General features: G+C 39.8%; 1 protein-coding gene across 11 annotated transcripts in view; it reads right to left on the reverse strand.

Moving 5' to 3' along the window:
* The window catches only part of MAP7D2 (MAP7 domain containing 2), an 82,920-nt gene that overhangs the window by 45,139 nt on the left and 13,785 nt on the right, over positions 1–23,996 (reverse strand). For 7 of the 11 annotated variants that reach the window (XM_048287536.1, XM_048287519.1, XM_048287496.1 and 4 more), the window contains exon 1: positions 18,064–18,127. The exons of 2 other annotated variants lie outside the window; for them this stretch is intronic. In XM_048287536.1, the coding sequence (XP_048143493.1) occupies positions 18,064–18,112 (49 nt within the window). In that variant the 5' untranslated portion in view covers positions 18,113–18,127. Of the gene's footprint in view, positions 1–13,933; positions 13,956–17,087; positions 17,116–18,063; positions 18,128–23,996 lie in introns of those variants that run through there. 2 more of the 11 variants (XM_048287478.1, XM_048287489.1) reach the window with 2 other exon arrangements.

A 23,996-nucleotide genomic window follows, 5' to 3' on the forward strand; every position in this document is an offset into this window, starting at 1 on the left:
TGATTAATCCACAGCACACATGATCAAGTGAAATTCATCCTCTGTGGACTTGGCTATGCTTAGGAGCAACAGTTAAAATATTGCTTTTGCTGCGCTTCACACTAATTATATTTCCCAGTTATTTACTTCAGGAAGAACACCCATTGACTATCAAAATCAAAACAATTTATTCTGGGAATATGCACAGTAAGTCTTCACAGGGAAGAAAAGCTCTAACAATTCAATGTGTGTCTTTAACATTTTTTCTTGCTCTTTAGTAGATGTACTACACCGATAGCTCATATTTATAAAGTTATGCAAGTACATACAGTTTTAACTACGTTTATGGTCAATTCATCAAAGCATATCCCCCACAGCTCCTGCTTTTGCATCCCCCAGTCTTGGCCCTTACAGATAATTCTTAATAAAGCATATAATTTAATGGTGGTATCCAAATACACTTTTAAATCCAGAACATGAACTTTTCACTCTGGCGTTTATGCAGTCAATCTCATCTGAGATCTCATCATTCTAGGTCTTCCATCAAGAGCCTAACGTGTCCTTGTTGGGACTTCTGCTTACTTTTCTACCTGTCCTTTAGCTGTCAGCTTCTGACTCTCAAGGAATTCCAAGCACAAAACTTTCAGTACATGCAAGTCCACCTACAAGACACTGCTGAGACCTGACCCTGTGCTGGCAACCTCACTGCCCCAGACAGAGAACAAAAATATTACATTTACATACATCCTTTTGTACATAATGTATGCATCTCTGTATGATAATTTATTATGACTGTTCTTGGTCAAACTATTTAATATTGGCCACTGTGCACAGAAAGTGTTAATTGTCTCTGTTAGAAACCAATCAAGCCCCCTGAAGGGCAAGGCTCCAAAAGCAAGGACCTCATTCAACCCTGGAACTGTATTAAAGAGTCTGAATTACTTAGAGCTTCTAGAAGTCTAGGAAATACCCCAAAGTGGAGACTGCCTTAACACTGACCCAGGCACCCTCATTTATGCATGGGGCTGGTGCAGTCTCTTGAAGGAGTCCAGGTCAGTGAGGGAACAGTGAGAACTGAGACATGCTGGGGTCCCACCACCCATGCCTAAATCCTGCTCCATTCTGACAATGTTTGGATTTCGTGGAAACAGAAGACCTTGGATCTATTAGGGTAGCACTTGGAAGATTATTTTTCAAGGGCAGGAGACAGCATGGAGATGGACTGGTGCACAAAATAAGGCTGAGTATTTCTGCATCCCTTGAAAGAGTTATGTGAACCGATGTTCTTAAGTGAAATTTATTTGGAGATTCAATACCTCAACAAATGTAAAAAAGATTAAGTCTGCCTTTTTATCACTGCAAAAGATAAATCTTTGTTTAATCTGTAATTTCTCAGAGGGTTATTCACTGAGTTCCAGCTAGAAATCGCATGAGTTATTTATGCAAACTCAGAACACAAATCACATTATTCATGGAGCTCTTAACCTACAGAATAATAAAGATACTTTACCAAACCCAAACTTTTCTACACAAGAGAGATGAGTGGATTATGCATCCACCGACTTTTCAAGACTCAAAAAGAAGGTTGGGTTTTTTTCTGGGTAAGAATTTGGAGCATTTACAAATATTTACAAAAATCTATAAAATTAAAGGATAAATCAGAATACAAAGTGACTAAGCTGTATGCAAAGTACTTAAATGATATGCTATGATGAAAACATACACTGAATCCAGGATTGACAGCGCACTTAGGCCAACACAAAGAGGCCAATTAAAACATAGAGGGTCACTAAGCTTTGCAGTAAGGAGCTCTTAGCACAGAGATCAGATCCTGTATTCAGTATTTTCTGCCAAAGTTCATCTAAACTTTCATGGTGATGTGTGGCAAAACTACACAGGATGAAGGGAAACTCCAGTTTGCACTGGTGTCTCCTATCCTCTTTTGTGACCTTCGTGGCCCACAGAGAAAGAAGTCAAGAGATAGAGTTAATATTACAGTCAACAACATGCAGTTTTCACTGCTGTGACAGGTCTGCCTCTGCCCTCGCTCAAGGGAAGTCCTGTGCAGGAGGAGCCACTGCAGGCACCACGGGAGAACTATGGAGACTCAGCTGGTATTCCCATGGCACGAGCATTTTAGAGCCCTTAGGCACAAACAGGCCCTTGCACATACACATGCACTCTATAGGCACAGTGGTTTCTTTTCACTGTTTTTATTTCACTGAATTTATTTCAGAGACCAGAGGCACTGGCCCAGCACACTGTTTTTTAAGAAAATACAGGTACTTATAGAATGACATTTCTTGGAGTATTTCTGTTGATCCTTCAGCCATCTGGAGAAGACTGACTTGATTCAGAACAAAGTCCAAAGCTGGCACATAAATGCTAGAGTCAGTAATTCAACATCAGTGTCCAGATGCTTTCTGGGCACAAAAACAAGCAGAAAGTTTTAAGTGTTTTAAGGAAAAAAAATTTTAAATGTTTTAAGGAAAAAAAAAAGTGGCTTATATTTGTCCAAAATGACAGACATCTATTATGAGGGTCTTAAGATGCTAGTATGGGTCTTCCACCACAGTATGAGAAAAGGCAAAATTATTTTATTACTTTATTCCTTCTGCCTCTGTATACTCTTTCACACAATTTTCTAGCACTTTGCAAAGCAACTTTCCTTTCTCATTCATATGTAAGGACAGAGCTAGAAATCTGGCCTACAGAATCTTATTTTTCCGATAATCTAAATTCTTCAAACAAATGTCTTCAAAAAAAACCCTCTACAGGGCACTGAAAAGTCTCATTTCTTAAAAGGCTGTAACTTGACACCAAATTCTCTGATGAAATGTTCCCAGAAGTCAGGGTCATTCATAAACAATTCCCTCCTGAAAGTGTTAAATTTTAGGCCATGTAATACAGGGGTGAGCTTTTAATGTGTCCCGTGGCATCACCTGGTTTCATCATCTTTGCAGGAACACAGCACCCTTTAGACTATCATTTATGACAAAGTTGGTTGAAGGTGATTGATGGCTTCAACAGTTAATTACTGGTGAGAAGAAAGGGTGGACAGACAAATAGGTGTGATCCTCTACATTTAATTTCTTTTTGAAGAAATACAGACAACTGAGTTCTTGAAATTGTAGCAAGATACTTAAAACTGGCAGCAAAATCCTTATTCATTTGCATGCCTCAAGAAATACAGCATATTAAGTATATGGTGCCCTACATCAATAAAGGCTTTCTATCTTCAAGGCCCCAGCTACTCACAGCATGATGGCCTTGGGTAAAAAGGAAACCCACAAGAACTCAAGAAAAGCTATCAAAAGTCATGGAAGTTTCTAAAAACAACAAATACAGAAATCTGCATATTGTGTTTTTTAATAACCTCCGAGAAAATAGTTCCGAGAAAGATTTCTATCTTCTGCACATTTTCTGAATAATTCACCTAGAATAAAGATAACCAAAAAAAATGACAGTATATAGATCAGTCGAAAAACAGATTTAAACACGCACGTTAAATATTTCAGGAAAAATACATATGAGGTTATGCTATACTGATATTCAGAGCATTTATTTAACTGCCTGACATTTAAACTGACAGGCTTAAAGAAAGGCAGAGACAACATATGAGAACTGCCAAAGCAGCTTAATGCAGTGTCACAATGTTAAACTGCCAAGATAAACTGACCAACAGTAATGGCAGAATAATTTTCAGTGGTAATGTCTTTTAGGTTATTTATAAAAAGCAGACTAGAAACGGAGAGCTTGCAGTTTATCAAAACATCACTGTTTAGCTAAAAAAGTGGAGGCTGACAGATGAGTTTGAAAAAAAGTATTTGCATGAAACATACCAAGCTCTAAAAGGAAACAAAGATAATTATTTGCACAAGTGAATAGCAGCATAAAAGTATTAAGGTTGATGATGGCTGAATTGCCACTCAGCTTTCTCCTGTGTGAGATGCCACACTGAATCCACCAAATCTAATCACGCAGCCTGACTCTTTTTTGGCACACAGATTTCTAATGCTATGACATAGTCTAGTAACACGTGGTGTGGATGAGTTCGTGGGGATAAAAAGAAAGCTCTTCAATAAACGCATGATGAACGCGAGGAATTGAAGGTTGCATGCTCTTGGCAGGCAATACTTTGTTCTAATTCATTTTGAAAACACTTGAATGATGATTTCGCAATTAAATTATTTACTTGTAATACAACGTAATTATACATTCTGGAAGATAGAGGACAGTTGGCTTAATTCCTTCTAATGTGTGTTTAGACTTCGCAAGTCTACAATTAGCCTGTACATGGGTTAGCTGGTATTTTCTATTTAAAATTTACTTTTTAATTTTCTCTTATTCTTTGTTCTTCCTTCTCCCTCTTTTCTGATGTGTTGCAGTTGTGGTTTTAATAAAGCAATTATTGGCAGAAAATTTAACCTGACTGATTGTGCAAATAAAACAAATATAGATTTATTTGGCACCAAAATCTAGGAATTTACAGTCAAATGCTTAAAACTTTGCACCAAAAAATAGCAAAATAATCCTGGTTTAATTCTTGCAACAACCTGTCTCATCACCTTTTTTCCTGCCCCCATGTCAACTTTAAATCCCAAACTATGTTCTTTCCTGATTATTTTTCTTTTCATGTCACAAAACCAATAAGAAAATTCTAGTTTTACATACAGTACTTCAGTTCTTGACATTTGCACCATTATATCTTGCTGTGCAGTAATTCAGCGTCTGAGTATCTACTTACAGTTTACTCCTTATCTTTGCCCTTAACATCTCACTGTGGTTTCCAGTGAGACCATTCACCTCTCGGGCTGCCAGAGCTGACATTACAGCTACAGAGTAGAGACACACAAAAAACTTTCCTCGTACTATACATCCTCAATTATTTAAAACAATTCCTAGTCTGGATCCTACAAAACTAAAGAAGCTTTTATTTTAAAAATATCTTCTCAGCTATACCTTGGGGATAAACTGGTGCAAGTGTGCAACACAATTATGGAAATACCATACAATTATCAATGGACTAACTTTTTCTATCTTCCAGGAATCTACCAAGCTTATTCAAGTTAGACTGTCTTTTCAACACTTTTTTTTTGCTGTTTGCAATATAGTTATTTAGGATTTACCACATATAAACATGTCCTATTGCTATGTTCTATCTCAAAAATAAATGGACTGTAGCAGTTAAGTTTCATATGAGTGACCGAAATAATTTTCCATGAATTATGCAATCTAAACTAAATTACAAGTGATAAATAGTTGCTAAAGGTATCAAAAACTACTTGGAAACCCCTTAATTACAAATTTGTATGTTTACAAACTGCACAGACACTGGGCAACAGAAGGGGTTAATCCAAAGGAATTTGCAAGCAAAACAAAAACCGAAACACACCAAGATCTGAGGAGTCCCCACAGACACCAAGGTCCAAGCACCCTGACCACACACACACTAACAGATCTACTGGACAGCACAAGAGTTTTGGGTAAATGCTGCAATTACCTTGCACCCGTCTGCCCTCCACATTAACTCTTTTATTACGAGGGGTTTTACCCAGGAGACCACGCCCTTGAAGACATCTCTGGCATGGAGAAGGGGCCAATGCCATATGGTCGGATCCAAACTGAGGTTGCAGATTGGCTGTGCCTCTGGACTAAGCTACTGGTAGCCCCATCTCCAGCCCAACTCCTGCTCACCCCAGCTGGATCCCTGGATTCAGCTGACCACCCTACTGGCACGGGACTGCTATGTCCACTCTGCAGTGCTGGGGGAGAGAGCACAAACACTGTGCTGCACTATTGCTGATGCACAAAACTCTGAATTATTCCTTTGTTTCACATGAGAGAACCATTAAAAGGCTCAACTCCACATCTCTGTTACTCACAGCCCAGGACCTCCTTCACTGTACATGGAGAGTACAGGCTGCACACCATCACTGAACAATCCTGTAAAAGCACAGGACCAAAAAATACTGACCTTCTCCCAGGCTATTTTTTTAATTTTTCATCCCTTTTACTGTAACAGAAACCTGCATGCTCTTTTCCACTCCTGGATTCCAGGAATCACTAAATTAAAGTGTTTAAAACTGGTATTACTACATTCTTCTATTTCTCTTTTAATAAACAACACATGCCCATCACCCACGCCTATGATCATGCTGGGTCAAATATTTTATACATAAAAGATGCTCACAAATAAACAATTTTAACACACAGAAACAGCTGCTGGTGCACAAGTAACCAGAAGCCAGCAAACCATCTATTTGCTCACTGCACAGTGGCCACCTGCTGCTAACAGAAGGGAAGGAAAAGTTATTTCTGCTCCATAATGCACATCCCAAGAAACCAGCAGCCACTCCTGCTTAATGAGTGAGAAGTGATCAGATAAAAACAATTTCAGGGAAAAGAAAACATTAAACCTACACAGCTATGTTTAGGGTTTCTCCACCTCACTTTGTATTAACCTCTCCCGTTCTTCCTAAGTTATTGGTCATATTGCTTATCAACATTTCCCCAAGCTAAAGGTTGGAATGTCAATGAGAATCATCAGGTTTTGAGTGATGAAATAGAAGTATTTTTATTTTGCTACCTTAAAAAACAAGACTTAGGATGAAGAGTCTTTTGAACACACGTTTACTGAAGGACAGATTCCTACCCTATGTAATCCATCATGGCAGTTCAGCTAAAAGATCAGGGCTACTTGCCTAATAAAATCTGCAACTCTAAAAGTCCAAGGTGATAGGTCTATCAAAAGCCAGTTAAAGATCCACATATTAATGAAAACAAAATAGGACAACCCAATACAAACACGCACAGTAAGTTCTGAAATTGATAAAGAAAGAGCCAGAAGGAAATCTGAAAGGTTTCAGTTTGAAAATAGGAAGCAGTCAAGGTGAAAATGAAATCAGCCTGCTTTGCAAACAACTCTCATTATTAATATCATAAAGATCTAACCATACGGGAGTCAATATCCTGCACAGTGCAGCTGAGAAAAACAACAGCAGGGAAATAATATAATTCTTCTTTTCAACTGTAATACCACAGCCAGCACTAAGAGTTGTTTTCAGAAAACACTCTGCAGGGTTTGTTTTGAATAAAAAGTAAAGTACAGCCTCTCCTGAGTCTTGTCTATAACTGCCATTGCCGCAGACAAGCCACAATGATTTCCTTCTCTGTGCTGAAAAGGAGCTCTTGAGGATGTTTCTGACAATCACTTAAACAAATAACATGATAACCTCAAAGACAACACTCCTAAACGCTATTTGAAGAGATCATATATGTTTCCCTCCTCTCATGAATATAAAAAGTGTATGAATAGAGGTGATCCAGTTGCACTCAAAATTACTTTGGACAAAGACATCTCCAGCTAGTGATGCTGGCAACTGAGCTTCCTTCCTCTCACTGGAAGTGGATGCAGGTTTTTTCTAAACACTTTCCATACATCGTAAAAAATTAATAGGTCGATTGTTGTGATTTATACAAAGCTAACTTCTACAGAAGAATCAGTGAGTAGCACTCTGTAAATACTGTCTTTCTAGACAAATATATATATATACCTCATATAGTGAGCACATCATTAATGCAAGATTACTTTTCTTGATGGCAGTCAACACTTTCTGTCGGAAGTGTTGACTGTTATACGAAGAGCCAAAGACTGGATTAGCTCTTACATTTATTTGTCTTGGCCATTTTAGATTGATTCACAGCATCAAGAGTAAACAGCAAGATTTTAAAAAAGATTTATGTGTGACTAGATAGATAAGATTCCTCCCACATACATATATATGGTCAAAGGGGGAGGACAGAAATTGAAAAACAAAAACCATGAAAACTGGAAGAGTTTTCTATAAGCAGAGTGATAAACAGTAGTGCTGTGTGAACATCTGTCTTTTCAAACACCTCTTGTGTTTGTTTATTCATTGGAGATCTCATGGCAGGCTTATTTAACCTTGAAAATTGGTGAGCATCCTGGCTTGGAAACAGTGTTACAGGCAGGAAGGTTCTCTCAAATACCAGTGGAAAAACCACTACCACAACCTCCTTGTGCAAGGCAGACTGGGAATTGCCCAAATGAGCAGCACTGAGCATGTTAGAGCCATGTTAAGAATTTTGATGTGTAAAGAACAATACACACATTAAGCTTCAGTGGTGGTGAGTGTTACCCTGTGCTTACTTTTAGACGACTTTATTTAGCAAAGAAAAAAAGTTGTATTTATATACATCTGAGCAATACAAGTACATATACAATGCTTCTGAGAAGACACTGCAGTGTTACTAGGATCATTACCTGTTTCCACTTTTATGGAGTTTGGTTGCAGAGAGTACCAGAATGCTGAGTTCTGCAGTTTCTCCTCATTCTAAGCAGTTTTCTTGTCTTATGATTAAAAACAGAACAAGAAAAAAAGATGTCCTCTCCCTACCTTCACCCTTTTTCTTTGAAATAATTCAAGTTATGCCAAAACCAGCTCCCTGCCTTCACGTCCTGCCTATGCATATATTGCCCCTTCTCTGGCATGCCCCATACCTCCCCACTTCTCAGCACGAGCTCTTGCCTCCCTTCAAAACCTTACCCCCTCCAACAGAATGCCATCTGCCACATCCAGCACACTGGTTCCTGCAGCCCTGCGGCTTTCAGCACACCTGTCCTGCACCCCACCATCACAGGCATCTCCCCTGATTGGCAAACTGCCCCAGGAAGCTCCTGAGGGATTGCCGGGGCTGATCTGACATCCTTGGCAGGGCAAGTGCCACCAGCACTCTACTGTCAGAGGTGGCTGGCACGCTCCAGCACACTGGCTGCAAGCAAACCCGCACACCCCACATGTGCTCACTGTTTTGGGAAGCTTGAGAAGCCCGCAGCCAGAAAACAGACATATTTTTCAGGACCATGAAGTCTCTCCCTGGCATTAATCCACTGCATTCACAAGGGAAGGTAGTTTGGACACTTCCATGGGCTTTGCCACAAACCCTGCCAGCCATGAGGCTGTTGCTCCTGACCCAGAGCAGCTCCAGGCCTCACAGAGAAACCATACATGGGCTTTCCTTACAAAAATCATACATCAGCTCTTACTCCGAAACTTCAGTTTTGATACTGCAAATACGTCATCTGCTTGTTGCTTTCTAGAGGTTGTGCTTTGAAGGTGAGGCAGGGTTGTAGGCTCATACAACCACAGCACTGCCCAGGATGGAAAGGACCTCAAAAGATTATCTGGTCCAACCTTCCACGGGAGAGGGAGCCCAGATGAGATTATCTAACATCCTGTCCAACCCCATCTTGAAAACATGCAGTGATAGGGCCTCCACTATGTCCCTTGGGAGGTTGTTACAGTAATTATTGTTGTCACTGTAAAAAAAAATTATTTCTTTTGTTGAGGTAAAGCCTCTGCTGGTACCATTCCTTTTTGCTTTCTCCATGTGGCTACTTGGAGGACAGAATTTGCATCCTCTTTGTAGCCATCCTTTAAGTACTGGAATATGGTGATGAGGTCCTCCTGAGCCTCCTCTTCTCCCGGGTCAATGCGTGGTCTCCAACAGGAAGAACAAGAAAATAAAAACAAGTTCCTGCTGATACCCAGTGGGGCAGAAGAAAGATGTGAGCAAAAGACCAGGCTGCAGCACAGATGGAAGGGCAGAAACAAGAGGTGGATGCTCTTCTCCTACTACCCTAGGAATACACCTGCAGCGGGGTCCTGGAGTATATTTTAAGCAGGACAGCAGCCTAGTCAGGAGTATCGAAATGATCTGAGGCAACTGTGCTAATTGTAAGTCTAAGAATTATCATAATTTTGCACGTTTGTAACACAACACAAAAGCCCACTGCTGATTTTTTTTCCCATCAGTATTAAGACAGAACAGACTTAAAATGACAGTAGAAAAGAGCACTTGTTTCCTCACATTAGCTGACTAGATTAGGTACTATTGTCAATTTTAAGAGACGTGCAAGCATAATTTTCTCCAGTATACCTTACACTAAGAGTCTCTCTGATTTCCAATAGAAGAAAACAGAGAATCAATGCAAACAAATGAATTACACAGCACTAAAATATAAAGATTTCACAGCTTACGTTTTATAGAGCTTTATCTAGGTGCTCCCTGACAAGAATCAGAAACATGTTTTGTACTCAGCTGACTACAAAAATAGGTCTATTTTTCTTTTTGAACGAAATTAGTCCAGAAATATTTGATGGAAAAAATGTCAGTTACTAATCAGTACCCAGATGTCAATATACAGCTTTCAGTACTATTTTAATAATAAAATATTCAATAAAAATAGCCTAAACTTAGAAATAAATCCTCTAGTGAAAAACCTGTTCTTACTCCAAGTTTAAGAATCACTCCTTATGATCCCCCCCCATCACTCAAACTTCACTGAGGGATTATTATTCAGCTACAAAATTAAAACCCAAACTGATCCTAAATCATACAGAGCTTTTAGAAACCATCTGTTGAATTTTATGCCTCAAAATTCTAGATCATTTATGTGATTTCCTACATAAAAAGTGCACACCAATATTTCAATATCATACTTCCATAAAATCAAGTTCTATTTGATTCTAAAATACACATATGACTCTATTTTTAAGCTTCCAAGTCATATCTTAATCAAAATATATATAGGTGGATACTTGAAAGAATATTAATTTGTTATACCCAGTTAAACACTCTTCAATAAATAATTCTCTTGTAACTGTAATAGTTTGAGCTATTAAAAGAGAATACTAACACCATCTCTGCAAGATCAATTGAAACAATTTGGCTAAAGGGAATGTGGCAATCAGAAAAACAAGCAAAATTTAACTTGAAGTGTTTTCTGCAAGCCTTGCCTTACACTTTAGGTGTATATAAGCACTGATATTTGACTGCTTAAAAAACAGGGAAAGTGTGAAAGTGAAGTTTAAAAACTTAGAAAGTAATGTCAGTACACCAGAACTACCTTAAAGCAAAGACAATGTTTGTTTTTACAAAGTACTTCTGGTTAGTTCTTAACACTTAACACACACCCCAACATGATATAGAAGTAATCTGAAAATATTTGGCACATGTGAATATCCTTGCAATGACCTGACCCAAACTAGAACAACATCAGTATGTTTTTGTCTAAAAGGATTCAAGGATATGTAGATGATGTACTGGAAATCCTTTGTTTTATGACTAAAGTTGGCTTATCTTGTGGCATTACTCAGAACTCTATCTGGCTTTATGTTTTCCATGAGAAGTAGAAAGGTGCAGAGGACTTTATTTTTTTAAGTGCAAGAACTATAACCTTAACTTCAAATGGATCTTCCCAAGTTTGCTCATTGCCTGCTTGGACAGAAGAATTCTCAGTTTGTTTCTACTTACACAATCAGCAAATCCAACATGTATTTCTTTCTAAAGTGTTCAGTCTATTTCTTTCAATAGAAAAAAATCACTGATAATAATTTTGAAACTATAAATTGAAACTATTACATCATTCAGAAATAACAAGCCAGTAAGTTTATAATTATGATATACTGGAAAATCACCTCACTTTCTCATCCTTGGCTAAAGCTGCTTTGACTTGACAGTCTCTGAACCCCCTTTAAGGAATATTTCTTCCCTTTTTCACTCCACCTATACTGATCTGCAAAGACATTTAATTCTGTAAAGTTACCATTTCTGAGCCCTCAAATCTCTCTGCTTTTAACCTTTAAAGCCTTATTTGCCACCTTCTAAACAACATCTTATTATGTTACACAGACAAAGCAACCATAATTTCTACTTCATACACCACTTTTCAAAGTACATCTTTGGGTACCACAGCCACTTCAATGCAATGCTCAGAAACCGAGGGCGACAGGCTTGCTTGAGTAGAAAAGCTTTATAAAGATGTAAAAAAACTTTCCCCAATAAATGGGATCAGGAGAGGGGAATGGCTCAGGGGTCCCTGCAGGCAGGCTGTGGGCGCTGCAGGCTCTTCTAGTCAGTTGTGAGAACTTGAGCAAGCAGAACAATTTAGGGAGTTTATTACTGCTTCAGCAAGCAAAAGGAGCTAACACACACATAGCGGAGTCCCAACTTACAGGCCAATTAAAAGCTTCACATTATCGCTCTACATCACTGAAAGCAAGAAGGAACACAGTCAGCTTTGCAGATCTGCTCCTTTATAAATAACATCAGAGTAAAAATTAAAAAAAAAACAAAACAAAACAAAAAAACACCAAAAAACCCACCCACAACAAAAGAGTTCTTTCAGTCACTAGTCCCGCAGCCATCATTTCAACACAAAAGGATGCCCTTGAGCATTTGTACACAAAACGTACACTTATTTTACTTCGTGAATATTGTGATTATCTTAATGTAGCTAATTTGGAATGAGCCTGCACACAGTCCTTTAAAAAGAAAATTGCCTCTTTACTAAAGGAATGTTTTTATAGCACTTTACAGTCAATTGCAGAACAAATTCCCTTTTGCAGTAAGTAGTACTAGGCTCTCATCTACTACACAATTATAGCAGAGGAGATAATTTGGATGCTATTGCTTCTATGTTACAGCAGCTTCAAATTCAGTAACAAGAATAACCAACATACTGGGCATTATTTTCCTAGGGCAATAGGGCAATCAAAACCAGGCACATTTGAGTAGTGATAATCAGCATAGCTACATATCTGATTGGAACCACAGCAGCGTGAGAAGTAACTGTATTGCTTTCATTTCAAGATCCAAGCCACAGGAGAGGAACTGGGCCAGCTTACAGCAGCCGAGCAAATGGTATTTTTGATAACTGCCTTCTGGTGCTCAGAATCTAATTTCCATACAAAAAACCCCATTTTTTTGCAAGTGCAATGGATCTTCATAATTTTATAGATATGCCCTAGTCAACTGGCTTGAGGAAGTGTGAATTGCACCCATTTATTTCCAAAATGTGGGATACTGATTTGGGCAACAGGAGCTTGTCTCTGATTTCATAATTATTAAAATCTACTAGTGTTGGGGAAGATGAAACAGGAAAGCCTTGGAAATATCATTGCCTGACAAAAGATTTTGGGAATATGAAAACTACAGGCAACATCGAAATGAAAGCCACTTTTGAAATACCAGGTCTTAGTTACTGAACAACTAGAAAACAATGGTATGGCCACTGAAGTAATCCCCTCTTGATGGAACAATACCCTCTGCTTGCAAACAGGTCCAAGGGTCAGAGCAGACCCTACTAGCTCAGCAGAAGGGGTCCAAAGAGTAGTTTTTAGAAGTTAAGATGTAACACTCTATGGTAATATAAGAACTCTTATAGGCTGTATGTAAATGCTATAGGATTTGTATCTTGTATTAGATTGGTTAGTGACAATTAGAATATTCAGTGCAGAAGATGATTTATTGTATTGTAACCAGGACTTCAGACATTCTCACTCTCACTTCTATTCATTCTCTCTTCTATTCATTCCTCTCTTCCACTTCTACTCTTGCTCCTACTCTCTCTCTCTCTCTCTCTCACCCGTTCACTCTCTTGCTCTCTTGGGCCTGCTCAGAGCTGAGTCTACCAGCTCTGAGCAGTGCCCCAATACCCACGCCCTTTACAATAAACCGGCTGTGTCCCAAGACCTGCCTATAGAGATCTCTCGTCTCCATCCGTCACCGTCTACGTCCGGCCGTCCCGACCAGAACCTCAGAACCCCCGAAACCTACATACTAGGTTTATCAAATTATGCAATTAAAAAACAAAACAAAAAACCCACCATGAAGTGTCCTCCAGTTCTTCCATTATTCATTAAATCAGAAATAAGCAGCTCAACATAAGGCATTCAAGCTGTTATGAAATTCACTTATTTGTAAATGAAGCTCATTCTCAGTATAACACCTTTTCCTGGGGAGTCAATTTATTTAAAAGGAATTAAGACATTACCATACCAAGACATAATTAAGGGATTTTGTGAGTAGTTGCAGCCTGAAGTATCACAGCTCTGCTTTTAAACTTCTACAGCAAAAAAAGACTTACCAGCCATTACATTGTAGACCTGACATATCAGATGTGCTCCAGGAGTGAGGGAGGTCTATCGGATCACATAGCTATGTGCTTTTATCCTGCAATGGATCTGTACAGTTGGATTCCCGCAGCCACAATCAGGAAGGCTCTGTGCAGGTGCAGAAATCCATTAGCGGCCACATGCAAGACCGTGTCTCAAGAGGACTGGCTTGCTGCCTGTGACAGCTAGAAATACCTCCACACTGCTGCAGCAAGGCTCATGTTCAGGCTGCCCCTCTGAAATGTACTTGGAAGAATTACCTACTCCATATAACGTCCTAGCAATGTGCAGCTACACTGCAGGGCTGCTGGGCACCCGAGAAACAAAGAACAGACCATCAGAGTCCCTACAGAGTCTATGAATCTACACCACGCATGATTTAGTATTCCAATGCCATGGTGATGAGTATTCTGTAGATAACTCATGTAGATTACTCACCCAGCAAGTCTGTCACACACTCAAGTGTGGTATTTGAAAATACTAGGTTGTTTTCTGACTACTTTTTAAGGCTTCGTAAGAAAATTTTCATCCTACTCACTGTACCAAAATAGCTTCAAGTAGAAATATTTCGCCTTGGGAATAGAATTACTAAATTGTGTGTGTGTGTAGGTACATGCAGTCCAGAGTATGCCTAACCAAAACAGCCCAAGCCGACAAGCAGCAGATCCTGTTTGGGGATTTCTGTTTTACGTTTGCACAAAGGCAAAGCAGATCCCTCACCTTCCTGCCTGCCCTGGAAAGGTGAATGACTGCACACTGACTGGACTGTTCACTCACTGGGCAAGGCAGAGAGGTATAGGAGGGCCACCCTGTGCACTGCTAGTGCAAGGAAAGTAAAAGACACCCCGAGCAGCACACCCAACCCCACAGCACTTCTGCACCATCACCTTTGCCTTGGAGTGGTTTGGCAGGTTACAGGTGGAGCAGGCAACTGTCTGACCCATGAGAGGGAGGTGACATCATAGGTCTTTAAAGCTAAGAGGTGAGTGTTGACCTGCCTAAATCAGGGAAGTTTATACCTAATCCACACAACCTGATGTGCCTGATCTGTGATTTTGTCTAATGCTTGAATTTATTTAATTAATCATACACTTAAACACAATGCTATGTGTATGTATGAAAACTAATTTCTTTCATACTGTTAAATCTGTTGCACTATTTCAACTTTATCCATACACTCAAATGTATACCCTTTTCATTGAATCATAAAATTGTTCAGGTTGGAAAAAACTCCAAGATCATTGAGTCCAGTCTTTGACTGAACACTACCCCGTTAACTAAAGCAGTCATTTCTTGAACCCATCCAGAGGTGATGACTCCACTACTTCACAAGGGAGCCTGTTCCAACGTCTGACAACCCTTTCAGTGAGGAAATTCTTCCTAATAGCTAACCTGAACCTCCCTTGACAACTTGAAGCCATTTCCTCTACTCCTGTCACTGGTTGCCTGCAAGTCTGACCCCCACCTGGCTACACGTCCTTTCAGGTAGTTTCAGAGAGTGGTAAGGTCTCCCCTGAGCTCCCTTTCCTCCAGGCTAAAGAGATGCAGCTGCTCCTCACTGACTTACTCTCCAGACCCTTCCCCAGTTGTGTTGCCCTTCCCTGGACATGCTCCAGCCCCTCAATGTCTTTGTTGTAGTGAGGGGTCCGGAAATGGACACAGGACTTGAGGTGCAGCCTCAACAGTGCCAGGTACAGGGAGACAATCACTGCCCTGGTCTTTGCTTAAGAACATCATTGTGTAAATCAAAATCCAGGACACAGATGGCTCTACAGGGCAAGGAGGAAGGGCTTTTACTTGGAGTAACTGAGACCATTTTATTTTACTTATTTATCTTACTTGTTTGAGAACACTGAGGAGCACATTAATAAAGCATGCAGCTGCATCCTCCATCATGTGCACACAAAAAAATCCAGACCAAGCTAACTATTTTGGCATATGGAACCTAGGGAAGAAAGAGCATCACTTTGAAAGCCTCCAGAGGCAAAAAAAGCTTTTAAAAAGAAAAACAGAAGCAAATAGTGTATATGGGAAGACAAATTTAGGGTATTATAAGAGGAATTAATACCTGCTCTTAAAATTCTAGTTTGTATACACTGCAGTCACTCAAGCCCTAGTTCAAAATACTTTACAAAGCCAGTCAATCTTTTACAGTAATCCAGTGAAAATTCCCTTAATGTGCACATCCCAGAGGCCTAGAGGGGTTCAGAGCACTGTGCCCCTTTTCAAGGGTCAAAACTTCAGTTCTTTGATATCACTGTACTTTTGCACGTTGTTAACAGTAATTCTTCTGTGGGTCAAAGAAGAAAAGCTCAAGAAATAGTCTGCATCATCATGAAATGAGCCAAACTTAGAGCAGACTGTACAGCTTTAGGCTAAGGGTAGTCAAAACAGGCATAACAGCCAAGCTCAAGGAACCAGGGCTAGGCAGAAGGCTGTCTCAGGGCTGCACAGGGAGACAAATGGGACACACCACCAGCAGGGTGCCAAAAGCTGTTGCCTGGGATGTGGCAAAGTAGGGAAGGGATCTCCCTTTTTCCTTGTCTTGACTGAACAGGCATTCACAAAACAAGCAAAAATGCAGTCAGAGATGCCAGCATTTTACACAGTGTTCCAATCCTGTCCAATTGATGCAAGAATGAGAAGCTAACTTCTGTACACTATAGGGATATTTGAAGGAAAAACAAGATATCCATCTAACGGACATGTAAGAATAGGATTTCAGTAAGATACTGCTTCATCAAACACAGTTCAAAATTTAAAGAGAACACGTAGATTTGCAGTACAGCCAAGCAATGCTCTTGATTTGAACTTGAAACCAATAGAGCCAAGCACAGAAGTGACATGCATGGATTGCTTTCCTTTGCAGAGACCAGTTCTGGACAACTAGGACATACATAACAGTACAGAGAGGAGATAAAGATGTGGACATTTTGACAAGGATGAAAAACAAGCAAATACAATACTGCGATTGCATTCCTGAAGGTGAGAGACAGAGGGAGAAAAAGCATATTAGGTCATGTGTGCAAATTTATATGCAGGAAATCGGTGGGGGGTCGGGGGGCGGGAAATCAAGGATGAAAAATGGAAATATTGGATGGTGTTCAATACACTAGCTCCACTTACCTTGGAACTTCATTAAAAACTGGCCCACTTACAGTAAAAGCCATGATATTTTAACTCCATCAGAAACACCATTTGCCTTATTTGAAACATCAACACAGTAAAAAAAAAAAAAAAAGCAAAACAGGACCGAAGAACTTCCTAAAGCAAAAACAGGACCGAGGAAGTCTGACTTGACTTTATACCACTACACATTACAAGATCATCTGATTATCTATGGGATAAATCACAAGCTTGTCTACTCAGAAGCAACAGACAATGTATGTTCCAGAAACAGCATTACTGCAGATGTTTTGTGACAAACTACTAATAGTAACACCATCATAATCTTCAAAAAACAAAAAAAAAGTTCTGGCTTCTGGAAAAAAGAAAGTTGTTTAATCTTGATTAAAACCACCCTAGGATTTTAAAGGACAACTTATAAAGTCCCTTTGAATGTAAACCAATAAGAAAGAATTCATTTTGGTATGGAGGATTACATTTATATCTGATTAAAACAGAAAATACTGAATAAGAAAGAAAAGAGAATGCTCTCTATATAATTAAATTTTCATTCTCAAAATTACTCCTAGCTATACCAGATAATTGAAAATCTCTGCAAGTCTACACTATGGTCACATATTTATGAAATTGGATGCCTAATCTGCACAAGAAAAAAACCACAAAATACAGAGTAAACCTGTAGATTTTACAAGAGACAGGCTTGACAAAGTTTTCCTTGTTGCATATATTCTGCAGAAAGTTACCTTTCAAATATATTTGAGACTTCACAGTGCAAACAATGGCTAAAGGCATTTTTAATAGTCAATCTTTTCACATACGCCAAATTTTGTAGAGAGATCATGTTTTTTAAATTATTTAAAATTATCATCAACAATTCTATCACCAATAGAGTTTCTCTCTAAAAATAAATAATATATTTAGGAAATACTTCTATCACAAACCCTTAATTACTGGTTTTAAAAAAAGTTTCACTCACATGTATTGCATAGAAAACCTCCACAGAAAACCAGCTTCTGAAAGATCATTAATACCACTCAGAACAAAAGACTGTTCCCAGCTACAGGCAACTTCCCTTCTCATGAAGACACAGGCACGAGGCACAGGCAGGAATCCCAGCCAAACCCACCCTCACAAGCTTAGGGACTTTCTGCAGGGAAGGCTGTAATCCCCCCATTTGATACACTGTCACCCCCACTGTTTGGTCCATCCTCCACCAACTGGCCCTCCTCCAAGACCACCCTCCCCAGTGTTACTAGGTAATTCAAAATACCTCATTGTTTATATACTGTGTCCCACAGGCATTACTCCTGACATACACCTGTACCAATGTACACTGGAATTTATCTGCCATTTACTGCTCAGTCACTTGGTATTCATTTTTCTAAAAAACTTCAGTGACTACACTTTACATGACTCTTCTTAAAACCCTATCAACAGGAAACCCCATCACAGTATTCACACATTTTTTCACATCAATCATGAAATCACCAGATACTAAAGAGCTTTCAAGATGTTTAGTGTCTTTGATGAAGGTGTCTACAAACATCTTTTGAACAAGCCAAGCATACTCCTTCTGCCTCACTCCACCTTGCCTATTTGTGGACCTCTTGTGAGAAGCCCAATTGTACAAAATATATTACCTTACAGAAAGCTCATAGGCTCTCCCCAGTGTATCATATTTCACCTACTTCGTTTTCTGCTTGAAAACATTCATTTTTCATTCTTCAGTTCTCTAGAGTTTTTAAACCTTTGTATTAAGGCTAATTTCCTCTAGCATCAAATATATTTGAAGCAATAGATTAAAGTATATTCCATTTTAAGAAAGACTTGGATAAGAAGCACCCTAAAGCTCCTCCACACAGAACACTAAAGCAAGTAACTAAGTTTCAGTGATACAGCCTTATGTTTCTTGACTGTTCTTTCACACGTGGACCATTTAGCAACCACAAAGTCTGGCAGGGTCTGTATGAAGGGTGACATGTTCACTGTTCTTTTTATGCCTTTGCCAGTTTGCTCCTCAAAAATATTTGTCTTGCAATTTTAAAATTTAACTTTCCAGAGATTATGCTCTCTTCCATGGTCTAGTTTGGATATATTCCCCACTTGTTCCTTTATTTTCAATATACTCCTTTACTCTGCTGTTTAACCATGTTTTAAGAATTCAAACAAAATATTATTTTGATAGATTTTGTTTTTTCTTCTGGAGAAAAAAAATATTCTTTTCTATCGTAGGAAGAAAATGCACAAAGTTATTAATATTTGGCTCAGAGTTGTACTGTGCATTAGAAGCACAAGATAAAAAGCAGTCCCTGTCCCCCAGTGATTACAGTTATAATAGTAATAAGGCATTAAAAATTACATAAGGCAGCTCTGGCAGGAAAACTGGTCAAAGATTAAATACTACCTGTATTTAGCAAATGATGCAGAAAAAGAGGTTTCATTTGTTCAGAGTTTTGGAGCATCAGTAATGGCTTCATCTCCAAAGCAGGGGGCTACACAGCCTGCTAAGTCTGTGGCCTTCTAGTTGTATCTGGAAAGTATTCTTACATTCACCAGGAAGCACATAATAAGCAAAACATGTACCCAATATCAAGGTCCAATAAACAGAATTAATACAGTTGTTGGGGTTTTAGGAGCTCTCCTGGGGGGCTTTTTTTCTGTTAAAGGAATTTCCCCCATACATGTTGTAAGGGAACAAATGGCTGGGTATTTAAGAAAAACAGAAGAGCTGGCTACTTTGTTTCACTTGAGTGTGTGGGCAGTCGGTCTCCGGCATTCGGACAGAGAGGGAGGCTGCTTTCTTCGGCCGCTTTTCCTTCTGCCAGAGAAGCCCCGGGATCCCAAGCCCGCCTTCCCTGCCCCGCTGGGAGCCGGGCGGTGGCCGCCCTGCCCCCGCCGCTGCTTCGCGCCTTCGCTGCGCTGTAGCCGTGCTCACCCTGCCTGCCCAGACCTCCGGGGGGTTCCCCGTTTGGATACATCTCGTCTGCCACCCGGGATTTGTGCTCGTCCCTGCCGTTCCAGCCTGCTGTTCCCGAGGGTCTGGCAGACACCGGGATCGGCTGCCCAGGGGTTTGTGAAGCCTTTGTCCCATCCCTTCCCGGGATCCCAGGGCACCGGTGCCGCGTGCTCCGGAGCGCCCCCTGCAGCCGCGGGGGAACCATCGCACCTGCCCTGCTCACCGGGAGCCGCCAGCGCCCCTGCCGGCTGCGAGCGGAACTGCACCCGAGGGGAAAGGGCCCGACAGCCGAGAAGGCTGGCACTGGGTTTGTGATTGTTCGCTGTTACTGCCAGAGTTATTGCTGCTTGTTTGACTGGTTATACACATATAGATATATAATAGCAAAGAACTGTTATTCCTATTTCCCACATCTTTGCCTAAAAGCCCCTTGATTTCAAAATTATAATAACTCGGAGGGAAGGGGGCTTGCATCAGCCATTCCAAGGGGGGCTCCTGCCTTCCTTAGCAGACCCCTGTCTTTCAAACCAAGACAACAGTATGTTAAGTCTTGGTCTTCATGACTATCCTCAATTTAGCAATAAAAATACCCTACATGGATCAACAGCTTGTATAATCAAAACAAAACTCAAATAAAAAGCCTGAAGCTTGATAATTTTTGGTATTTTTTTAAAGTGTTTTCAAACCTTGTCTCAAATGCTTTGCTGAATTGACAGGCTACAAAGGAATCCATATATATATATGAGTTTACCTTACACAGACTTTTCTAAAACAGGGATTTGCAATTCTCATAACCTCTATCCCACATTTCTAATTACTATATTGCAATAAGCTAAAACACCACAGATAGTGTTTGCTTAAGTGGCACTTGTAACCTCAGTGGTCAAAAGTTATAGTGATATACAGTATATATAGAACAGTAATTCTTTTGATGATTAAAATAAGCTTTCAGAGCCAGAGAAGCAAGAGCATGACAAATATTTTCACAACACATCAACCTATCTCTAATTGAAATAGAACATCCTATGAAATTTGCCTGCCTTCTTAAATGAAGAAGAGACTTAAATGAAGTGATAAGTGGTTTGAATGAAATTATTAACGACAACCAACTTAGCGGTACTGCACCAACAGCCTCCTGGCCACATCCTGACCATCATACAAGTCACACAGATCATAAGCAGCTTCCCCTTGCCTAGATGGGGCATTTCAAGTCACACACCAGGGAAGGCCATAGGTGTACCAAGGAAGACAGCAGCTCAGAACAAACTGCTGCCACTGGAAAAGTCCCACTGACTACATCTGTGTGAGTCAGTGAAAGGTTTCTGAGAAAGGCCATGACTGAGCAGTGGCTCCATGAACTGCTAACCAATAGCAACACACTGCTACAGAGGGGAAAATGTCAGAGCAGACTGGCACTTAACCTTCGCAACAAAAATGGTAAACCTGACTTGTAAACAGCACCCAGCTTCCTGCCTCCTGGCACACAGGCAGCAGCTCCAACAGTGTATAGAGGGGCCATAACCAGCCCTGTGCCTCTTGAGCATCCTGAGAGCCCGAGCAGCGTGGAGAGTGAAGCAACTCCTATAGCTGTCAGCATATCATGAAGTGGACGGCAGCTCACAAATTGTCTTCTCAGTTACAGAGCACTACATTAGGACAGCTACAGCACCTCCAGTGTACCAGGAAGGGTGAGATTCAGTCTAACTTCAGCTGCCCGAGTAAACAGACACTCACCTCGAGAGGCAGCAGCTCTCAGCTTCCCTCTCACTCACTTTACAGAGAGCAGGGTACTTCTCAATCCTGTCACTTCCTCCTGAGGGAGGAATTTAGAAGTGCCTATTCCACTCTACTCAAAGGGAGCCTAAGACAACCACGGTAGACAGATGTCAGATGAATTCCTGCAGAGAACCTAATTGTGCACAGTAATGCAATTTGTGCACTCTCCCGCCGGTGAGGCATTAGGGCACATACAGGGAATGGCAGGATTTTCTTCAGGTATTTTCAAAATACCAACTGTTTTCATTTGCCTGCTATTAACAGCTGGAAAATGACACTGCACATGTAATAGCAAAGGAGGAAGTTTTTATTTAAACTTTTCCTTTTTGGCAGGGGAATCTCAAAACTCAACATTTTTATTGATGACAAATGAAGAACATTAAGCAGCTGAACATAGATCTCTTCAGGGAAGGGACACTTAATCATGAGTTTTCAGCTAAGGATCTCTTCTAAAAGAGCACACTCTAAAATCAGGGGTTCTAACAATTAGACTATCTAAAGTTCATATTTTTCAATTCCATTACATATTACTCTACACAGCACCAATCAGCCTTTGGGTTCCTGAGTGAAGGCAGCAATTCTACATTGTCAGAGGAACAGACCTCAAGGGAATGAAAGGACAGAACAGCAGGACTGAGAAGAATGGAAGAAACCAGCTAAAGCATCTTAGCAAAGGACTGAAATATTGGGTACTGTATTTCATAATTATCTCCTTGGACTGCTAAAGAGATAAAACAGCCTCAAAACCAATTTCATCAGAACTGAAACATTTAAGCAGAATGCCCAAAATAGATGAAGTGAACCAGTTCCTGATGTAACGCTGACAAATCTGCACTTGACAGTATCTTCTTCACCTGTGACAAACCTGTGTAAATGTTCATTAGCATGTACTGTTTAGCAGAATTTCAACCAATTAATACAGTAATAGTACCAGCCTTCCAATATACACTTCCAGGTTCAGCACTTGCTCAAGTTGAATGCTCAGAGCAGCATGAAATAGACAGCACTCATGCCCTGTTAACCTCAGAGATAAGAAACAAACCCAAAGAGAGTTCAGAGTTTTCATACTTTAATGAAAGCACAGCAAGAGCAATGCTTGCAAAAGGTCACTAGGAAACAACAGCACTGCAGTAATGCCAACATAAAATTCTTGACCTTTATTTAATCTTAATCCCATTATTCTTTTTCCCATCATGACAATAAATCCCACTGAACCACAGGGATGCACACCATTTGCTTTCCTGCCACTCTGTGAAGAAGAATTCTAAGTACAAATACATACAGGACACTTCAGAGCAACTCTTGTGTGTGTGTATAGATAGATATATATTATGCACATAAAAACTTCTAAAGTTAAATCTATTACCAGAAGATGAAAAATAACAAACAGTAAGAAAAAAACAGTCTTACTGAACAGCATTTTTCTTTCTGTTTACACACAGGATTAAAGATTACTAAGTCAATGCATATCTAGTAGATGTTCCAGTATGCAACCTCATACATCGATTTTCTTTTCCAGGATCATCTAACAGAAGCAGGATGCTCCTTTTAAAAGATTCTTTCACAAAAGCAGAGATTTGACTAAAGGAAAGAAAAAAATCAATACTCAAACCCCTTACGTTTTTACATTTATAAATAAATATGTAACAGGACAATGATAAAAATTGATGAGTTATGCTCTCCTAATGACATTTCTTCACAGAATAAGAATGTGTATGGACCCTGTTTATTGTTTAATTAATGTGTGTAAATTCTTTATTAAGCATGGGTATGCTCAATTTTAGCTTAAGTGTCTTATTATTCATTCCCCACAGTTTTTCAGGGTTTCAACACTAAAATGATGAGCTTCATTCTTGCTTTTAAGTCAGCATTTCTAAAACCAAAACAACATACCCACCTGCTTTCCAATGTCTTGTGTCCTCTCCCTCCCCCACACCTTTTTTTTTCCTTTTAAAACTCAAATGATTAAAGAGCTCTATGCCCTTCTAGGAGATCAAGTCACAGTCACTGACTAGCAAAAGTGTCTTCCTCGCAAAACTCAAACCTCTATAAGTAAACTAAGTAGAAAGGGACACATCAGAACAAATGTCATGAGTTAGTGACTTCAGCTAATAAAGATTTTTTACAGCAGAGTACTCAACATTGGAGAAAAAAAAGTATCAATGCCTCATAAGAAG

Source organism: Corvus hawaiiensis, chromosome 2, assembly GCF_020740725.1.
Source record: "Corvus hawaiiensis isolate bCorHaw1 chromosome 2, bCorHaw1.pri.cur, whole genome shotgun sequence".
Lineage (NCBI taxonomy): Eukaryota > Metazoa > Chordata > Aves > Passeriformes > Corvidae > Corvus > Corvus hawaiiensis.